Source organism: Mobula birostris, chromosome 2 (genome assembly GCF_030028105.1).
Source record: "Mobula birostris isolate sMobBir1 chromosome 2, sMobBir1.hap1, whole genome shotgun sequence".
Lineage (NCBI taxonomy): Eukaryota > Metazoa > Chordata > Chondrichthyes > Myliobatiformes > Myliobatidae > Mobula > Mobula birostris.
The window spans coordinates 67936337-67945500 of record NC_092371.1 but is presented as its reverse complement, the minus strand read 5'-3'; the positions used below and the strand labels follow the sequence as shown (position 1 = coordinate 67945500).

The following is a 9164-nucleotide window of genomic DNA, read 5'->3' as shown; positions in this document are numbered from 1 at the left end:
AGTGCACAAAGGAATTTAAACTGCACAGAAAACGTTGTCACCCTCCACCATATTGGCATGTTAATTATATTTCACGATTGTTCGCAATCACATTTCTTTTAACTGTTTATGATGTGGACAGTGTTGACAACATGGAGTTTGCAATGATTTGTCAGCAAATTTCAGAACTGGCTTATTTATACTGTTTTTATTGAAGAAATTATTCAATGCGCACATGTTGCTGTCACTGGGCAAAAAATTTCTCAGCACAATATTATTGTTCACACTAGAGGGAAATTACAAATTAGAGGGAGCATTGGTTTTCACCCTTTTTTGTATATACAATTTGAAATTGGAGATTACAAACTTAAAATTTTTGTTAACTTTTGAAAATTAATATTCTTACCACTTGGATTTCCACCATTCGTGGTTATGGGTCTCTTTGTGCATAGTTTCATTTTAATTCTTGGACTTTTGTCTGTCTCTCTGGAGTTAGAAGTGCTGTCATACTGTGCCTGTGAACAGAGTATCTGATTCTCCATCTCAGCTCATAAGTATAATTCATACAATACATCAATACTTATTCTACCTAAATTAGAAACTACACCAAACTGCAGGATATATTTTGTGGTGTAATTTAGTCTTAAGGGATAATAGCAATCAAAAGATAAAGTGTTTATTTTAGCTATTTTTTCTTAATTTTGAGCACATTCATTTAGGTTATGGCTTATTGATGTCTCTCTCTCTCTGCTCCCAGCAAAGGAAATGGGAAAAATACAATACTGTATGAAGTTCCTAGGCACATACACTATGTATAGCTAGGGTGCCTAAGGCTTTTGCATAGAACTGTATTTGTCAACACGGAGCGGAGAGCAAGTCTGTAAATCTGATGGTAGCAATGAATATTGGGAATGGCGAGGGTGGAGTGCCGTCGGAAGGGTTGGAACAGGTGACATTGAAGGAGTGCCGAAGGCGGGGGTTGGTGTGGGTATGGACACACCCAGCCCTGAGACACCAGGCATGGTCATTTGATTTCAAACAATTGGTTTATTGATCATTACAGAATGTCTCTCTGGTGCTTCCTGCTCTCTCCCCTCTCCCTTCCCCTTTTCCCAACCATGATTCCCCCCTCCCTGCCCGCTTCTCACCCTAAGTCCACAATACGAGGAGTAATTAATAAGTTTGTGGCCTAAGGTAGAAGGAGTCAATTTTTTGAGACTTTTATATCATTAAGGTAAAGAATATAACTGTTAGTCACTCTAGTACACTAGCTCAATATTTATACTAAATAGTGGACAGAGGAAATCTAGAGGAAAGGAAGACCCTTCTGGTTAATTATGGCAGCACAATGGTGAACTAGACACGTATAGCTAGGTCTGGCAGTCGGAGCACCCAGGAGTCCCAGTGCTGCACGTGTCAGTCCACTCTGCCCTTGGGTACCACCTCGGTTCCAGGACTGAGGTTGAGGCTTGTTGAAATGGGAACATAGAACAGCAAAGGCTCTTCGGCCCATGGTGTTGTGCTTACTTTAACTTGTTCCAAGATCAAGCTAGCCCATCCCGCTCATATAGACTTCATTTTTTCTTTCATGCTAGTGTCTATCTCAGAGTCTCTTAAATGTCCTAATTGCATCACCTCCACCACTGCTCCTGGCAGTGCATTTCATGCACTTACCACTCTCTGTGTAAAAAACTACCTTTGACACTCTGTCACTACTTTCCCACAATCACCTAACAATTATGCCCACTCATATTAGCCATTGCTGACCTGTTAAAACAATACTGGCTGACCACTAGATCTATGTCTCTTATCATCTTCTACACCTCTACCAAGCCACCGCTCATCCTCCTTTCTCCAAAGATGAAAGCCTAGTCCACATTCTTCCTATAATGAGATGACCAGAAACAAACACAATATTTCAAATGTAGTCAAACAAGAGTTTTATAGAGCTGCAACATTACCTTGCGTCTTTTGAACTCAGTCCCCTGACTACTGTAGTCCAACACGCCATACACCTTCTTAACCACCCTATGGACATGGGCCCGTAATCCCTCTATTCTTCCACACTGCTAAGAATCCTGCCCTTAACCATGTCCTCTGCCTTCAGATTCGCCCTTACAAGATATATCACTTCACACTTTTCCATATTGAACTCCATCCACCAATTCTCAGACCCAGCTCTGATTCCTATGAATGTACCATTATAACTTTCACAACTTTCTGCTCTATTCACACCACCACCAACCTTTGTGTCATCTGCAGACTTACTAACTCACCTGTCCTCTTCCTCATCCAAGTCATTCATAATTATCACAAACAGCAGGGGTCCCAGAACAAATCCCTGCGGAATACTGCTGGTCATATACCTCCAGGGAGAACATGTCCTTTTACTACATCCCTCTGCCTTCTGTGGTCAAACTAATTCTGAATCCATGCAGGCAAGTTTCACTTGATCCCATCCCTCCTGACTTTCTGAATGAACTGATCATGGAGAACCTTACCAAGATCTATATATTCCTTCTCCACATAAGACCATAAGACATAAGAGCAGAATTAGGCCATTTAACCTATTGAGTCTGCTCCGCCATTTAATCATGGCTGATCCCTTTTTCCCCTCCTCAGCCCCACTCCCCAGCCTTCTCCCTGTAATCTTTGATGCCACGTCCAATCAAGAACCTATCAAGCTCCGCCTTAAATACACCGAACAACCTGGCCTTCACAGCTGCCTGTGGTAATAAATTCCACAAATTTACTACCCCTTGGTGAAAGAAATTTCTCTGCATTTCTGTTTTAAATGGACACCTCACTATTTTGAGGCTGTGCCCTCTTGTCCTAGAATCCCCCACCATGGGAAACATCCTTTCCACATCTACTCTGGCTAGGCCTTTCAACATTCGAAAGGTTTCAATGAGATCCCCCCGTCATCCTTCTAAGTTCCAGAGAGTACAGACCCAGCTATCAAACATTGCTTGTATGATAACCCTTTCACTCCTGGAATCATCTACCACTCTACCTTCTTCAATTTGTGTTGTCACTTCCTCAAAGAATTTAATCAGGCTTGTAGGCATGATCTACCCCTCACAAAGCCATGCTGACTACCCCTAATCAGACTACGCTTCTCTGGATGTTACGGCCCAGCTGTTATCCTGACGAATCCTGTCGAGCATCCTGTGCCTGGAGAGATGTGAAGTATGGTCTGTGGTCCAACTGCCTCTAATAGTAATCATGGGGGATTGGAGAAGAATGGAAAAATAAAGCACGTTTTTGCTCTTAATAATTAGTACTGCGATATTTTGATTTTGCTTTTCATTCAGCGGCTTGTTTAGAGCAACACAGAATGGATACAGGCCTTTCGGCCCAATGAGTCTATGTTGACCATGGTGCTTACCCAGCCACTCCCAATTTCCTTCATTTGGTCCCTATCCTTATAAGCCCTGCCCCTCCATTTACCGAACCAAGTGCTTCTTAAATGATACTATTCTGCTGTCCTCAGCCACTACAGCTAGCAGCTTGTCCCATATACTTGCTGTCCTCTGCATGCAAGAGTTAGTTTATTAATTAATTTATTTATTGAGATACAGTGCAGATTTGGCCTTTCAAGCCACACTGTCTAGCAATCCCCTGATTTAATTCTACCCCAAACATGGGACAATTTACATTGACCAATTACCCTACCAACTGGTACGTCTTTGAACTGTAGGAGGAAACCGGGGCACCCAGAGGAAACCCACGCTGTCACGGGGAGAACGTACAAACTCTTTGCAGGTAGCAGCGGGAATTGAACCCCAGTGGCCGGCACTGTAAAGCGTTGCGCTAACCGCTATGCTACTTTTACACCACTATGCTCCTTTTAAATCTTTCCCCTCTCATCCTACATTGATGCCTCCTAGTTTTGTACACCTCTACTCTGGGGAAAAGTCTGTTACCATCTACCTTGTCTATCCCTCTTGTAAAGATTTCTGTAAGGTCAGTCCTCATTCTCCTATGTTCAAAGGAAGGAAGAGCTAACCCGCCAGATCTCCACCTGTAACTCATTTCCACTAGTCCTGCCAACATCCTTGTAGGTCATCTCAGCTCATATTCCAGCTTCAGCACATCTTTCCTACAACAGGGTGACCAGAACTGTACAAAGGACTCCAAGTGCAGCCTCACTATATAACTGTTACATAATGTCCCAATCTGATACTCAGTTCACTGAGTGCTGCTGACCCAGGTGCTAAACAGTTTGTTCATCATCCTCTCTACATGTTACACCACAATTTGTTATGATTATTTTTGTTTTATTACTTAAGTTATTTTTATGGTTTCTAAGTATTTCTGTAAATTACAGATATTGAGAAATATTGAAAGAATGTGTTCCCCTTGACAGCTGGCTAAACCTGACCACTGGTTGGTTGAGAAAGGCTACCAGGGGAGTTTTTTTTATACGAGAAAGGATCATTCTGGTCTCTTTATGGAGCTTCATTCCAGCATTTGATAACAGCTCCCTCTCAGGGGCTGGCAGTAGGAATCTGAAATTGTCTAGTCAAGCAAGATCAGTTTTCCATATTCAGCTAAGGCAACTTTGGGGAACAGAGAATGAGGGAGATCAGTATCAATGTTAAACTCATGCTTATAAAATCTGGCCATTTGGTTTTAAGTGCTCATTTCATAATATTGCAAAAAATAAAACCTAATGTTACATAAAGGATGTGCAAGACGGAACAAACATTAAGAAATTTGTTAAGTACATTGGAGTCTTCTCAGTGGAATTTAATTCATTATTTTCCCATTTCTGGATCCTTCAATTAATATATTTCATCTTTAATATCTGAAGATAAGAAAAGTGTTTTTCCTTCAGTATGAGCATTACATTTTTCAGAAGCTAGAGGTACTTAAAGTAATCATCACCACCCATTATTGCCTGTTCCCCTTTGGTGGGCTATGTTCCATTTTGATCTGCCATGGTTAAAAATGAAGATAACAGTAATTCCACAACTCTGGTACTTTATTAATTAGAAAACAGGATAACACACCTTAAAATTCAAATTCTTGTACACTTTGTCTTCATTTTCACGCATTTTTAATCCGTCTTTAGAATTCAACAGATCTTGTGTCATATCTTTGTCCCTACTGGGTGGTTCAACACTCCCCATCTTGGCGACTGTTTCATAAGAGTGCATTTTGTCCTGGAAATTTTCACTTGCTAAGCTATCATGAGAGCATTTCCTCTCCAGTGGTTCTTTATATCTTGCCTGCATTGCCTCATTGTGATTGGATGACTCACTTCTATATGTGGACCAAGCTGTCTCCTTATGTTTATTGTAATCCGACAAATCCAGAGGTTTCTCTCCGACTCCTTTGTCATTTTCCTCTGTATTTGCACAGAAGCCTGGTTGAACCTTTCCTTCTTCAGCTTGCTTTTCCATGATGATGCCAAGTTTCTCTCTGCTGTGCTCATTTCCCCTGCAGGCTTTGGACCAATTATGTTCCTCCCTATAATCGAGAAGAGAAAATGAATCACATTCATGTCTGGCTGATTGATTTCCTCAGAGTCCTTTATTTATTCCTGATCTGAAAGGAGGCCATTTGACACGTAGGAATGGAGCAATCCCATCTGTTTCTTTCCCTCCATGATTTGTCTGTAACTCACTTTCACAATTCCTAAGACACCCACCTACACTAGGGGTAATTTATGGTTACCTCAGAAACCATCATGTTGTGTAGGCAGAAGGGATTAGTTTAATTAGGTGTTTAATCATTAGAGTCTGTTCCTGTGCAGTACCTGTCATAAAGGGGGCATCATTGGTGGCAGACCCAAATGCAAGACACAGACACTGATGTACTAGGAACAGGACTTGACTAGAGAGCTGGGACAAGAACATAGATGGGCTAGGACATTGGCTAGGCAAGCGGGACCAGGACAAGGAACTGGGAACCAGGAGCCTGGGCTTGGACTCCGAGCCAGAGACTGGACAAGGACCCAGAACCTGGGTCTTGACTCGGGCTCGGACCTGGAACTAGGTGAGGACATGACGTGGCTACAGGACTGGACATGGCTTGGTACTCCATGGCGAGGATATGACGAGGCTTGTGTTCAGACTCCGAGCCAGAGACTGGACAAGGACCCAGAACCTGGGTCTTGACTCGGGCTTGGACTCCGGAACTAGGTGAAGACATGACATGGTCTTGGGAGACTGGACAGGACGAGGCCCATGGACAGGACAAGGCCATGAAGCCTTGACTTGGTACTCAGGAACAGCCGAGCCTTGGACTTGGGATGACAGGAACACAGAACACAGAGCCTTGGTCTTGGGGAGGACAGGGACACAGAGCCTTGGTCTAGAGCACGGAAACACAGAGCCTTGGACTTGAGAGACAGGAACACAGGGACATGGAACACAGAGAAAGGACCCCTTCTTGGGAACAGGGCTTGGGGCCGGGGCTCTACACAGAATGCTGAACATGATGAAACTGTTCCCAACACTAGGTAGCCGCAAACAGCCGGACCTACCTAGCGAAGGTGTGGACACCGAATCAGCATCCAACACTAGGTAGCGGCAAATGGCCAGACCTACCTAGCACAGGTGTGGACACAGAGACAGTTCCAATTTAATGATAGTCAGTTTCTTACCTTGAAACAGCAAGGCTCTGGCCTCGCTCTGGTGGTTGAACTTGACAAGGATGCAGGCAAAGGCTCCAGACACAGGTTGCAGGCAAAGCTTCAGAATAAAGGGGAAGGGAAGGGGACAGTCCAGCCTTCAAGTAATGGCAAAGACAGCTTGGCTTACCCAACAGAAGCAAGGACAGGAAGGTTCAGATCCAACCGCAGGGTAACAGCAAAGACAGCCTGATTTACCCCAACAGAGGCAAGGACAGGATACTGACAAGACAAACCAGCAACCACACTTCTTCCTCTTCTTCTTTTTTGTTTTATGGTGGTTGGCAACTAGTTTTTCAGTGCATTACCGCCACCTGCTAGACTTGTGGTGTTCCAACCAAATATGTCCTGGAGTTCTCTACTTTAGACAATCTAGTTCAGCCTGCAGTTCTCTATTAGCATCACTCTGTAGTTGCAATTCCTCGTGATTGCTTAATGCACTCATTAGATAATGCTGCAAACAGCTATTCTTCCCTAATTTTGTTGTTAATTTTTTCATGTTGTTGCATTACCTCAATTACATTGATTTCATCTACATCACTTGTAAGATTAAAACCGTCTTGTTAAAGAATAGTAATTATCACACGTTATACTTTTAAAATTGCTGTTTTTCCAAGTCTATCTACTTTTTCAGGTTTTCCTTTTCTTGGATCGTAGCCTGCAGTTGTTTACTGAGACCTTGGAGTTCTTCTTCATTTGCTTCCATGTTTTCATTTTATAATCTGAATGTAGACAATTCACTTTGCAACAAATTCCTTTTCCTTTTGTATCCTTGTAATAATTTCCTCCATTTTCCAATCTCTTTTCCACCTCACAGTTGTTCTTGTCAGGTACTTCTATTTGTTGTTGGAGTTCTACACATTTACCCTGCTTCAACCATAAAACCTGAGGATTTTCCCTAAGTTCTGAAACATATTTGACCATTTGCGATAAATGTACTGCCATTAAGATTCCATCTCCCCTGCCTGTGAACTGTTGGATCCTCCATTCAGTGTTTCTTTGACTTCGAGACAACAGAGGCTTATGGAGAAGAGGAGTTATAAGCCGTGTCTTCACTCTCTCATTATGGGCAATGTGAGATCGCTGGGTAACAAAATAGACGAGTTGACGGTGCTAGCCAGGAGTCAGAGGACATTTCGGGAGTGCAGTGTTATGTGTTTTACTGAAACATGGCTGCACGAGGACATACCCGACCAAAATGGTGGGCTTCCAGACCATTTGGGCTGACCGGAAGTGCACTGAGAGCGGTAAGCGTAAAGGAGGGGGGCTTGCTGTTCTGGTTAACAACAGATGGTGCAATCCTGTTCATATTACAATCAAGGAATGTGTTTCTAGCCTGAATATTGAACTTTTTGCTGTTGGACTCCAGCCATATTCCACCGAGATGCAACACTGGGTGTCATGGGAGGTTGTTCCTGCTGGTGGCCATTGAACTTTGCAGTTCCTCCTCTGGAGGGTCAGACACCGTGAGCCAATAGGCTGGTCCTGGACTTATTTCCATCTGACATAGTTTGCATATTGTTGTTTGATTGTTCGTGGTTTTGTATTGCTATATTTATGCTCTATTCTTGGTTGGTGCAGCTGTAATGAAACCCAATTTCCCTCGGGATCAATAAAGTATGTCTGTCTATCTATCTATCTATCTTCCCACCTAATCCCTTTAATGCCAAGATACTTTTCTGCAGACTTGACTATAATTTTAATTTTTTCAGTTCGTTTGCTTGTTTGCGCTGAATAATTAATTGCATCCACCATAAAAAAGTACGAAATCCTTTCTACTCATTATTAGTGTATTCTTATTTTTCATATTACTTTCACCAGTTTATTATTCCCTGTATTTGTTTGCCTGACAGCCTTTTTTTCAGCAAACTCTTTCACTGCCTCAGCAACCGCACTTGAACCCAGGGCCACTTATATTCCCCAACCCCAAGACAAGCATCAGGTGCCTATGGTTAAGCCCAACTGAAAGAAGGGACGGCCGGAAGACCCGGAATCCGGAGTCCACAGACCAGACTGCGAACCGGAAAGCGGATTTCACGGACCGGACCATGATGGTACCTTTCCATGTTCTATCTTTTGGGATATGGGAGGGAACATTGGAGGTACTGCACAGTCACTTCCTGAGGGTCCAACCCAGATTTATTGGAGCTGCCATGCAGTGGAACTTCCTGCTTCTTCAATTTGCCAACTATTGAGATGGCATGTAAATTGATTTACTTATTTATTATTATTATTATTTCTTCTTCTTCTTCTATATTATGTATTGCCTTCAACTGCTGCTGCTTAGTTCTCAAATTTCATGACACATGTCGGTAATACTGTAATTTGAAGTGCTGACCTTCAAAGCTTTGAATACTGAGTATTGTACAGCAGTAGACATTACTTTGGTTTCACATGACAACACAAGAAATACTGAACTGTAGTAATGAGCATCCTTTAGAACAATCTTTATTTATTTGAGGGCTCTTGTACCAAAAACTGGGAGAAAGTTTTGGCCAAATTGAAACTTGTTGGGTGAATGGAACACTCCTTCCTTGTAACCGGC

The 9164-nt window shown here is 42.6% G+C and overlaps 1 protein-coding gene across 1 annotated transcript in view; it reads right to left on the bottom strand.

Moving 5' to 3' along the window:
- Positions 1-260: 260 nt before the first annotated feature.
- Positions 261-9164, bottom strand: part of rbbp8l (retinoblastoma binding protein 8-like) — an 87590-nt gene continuing 78686 nt past the window's right edge. Inside the window, exons 10-12 of the mRNA XM_072279734.1 lie at positions 4995-5454; positions 386-494; positions 261-265 (exon numbers count right to left, since the gene is read on the bottom strand). Coding sequence (XP_072135835.1) covers positions 261-265; positions 386-494; positions 4995-5454 — 574 coding nt within the window. The remainder of the gene's footprint in view (positions 266-385; positions 495-4994; positions 5455-9164) is intronic.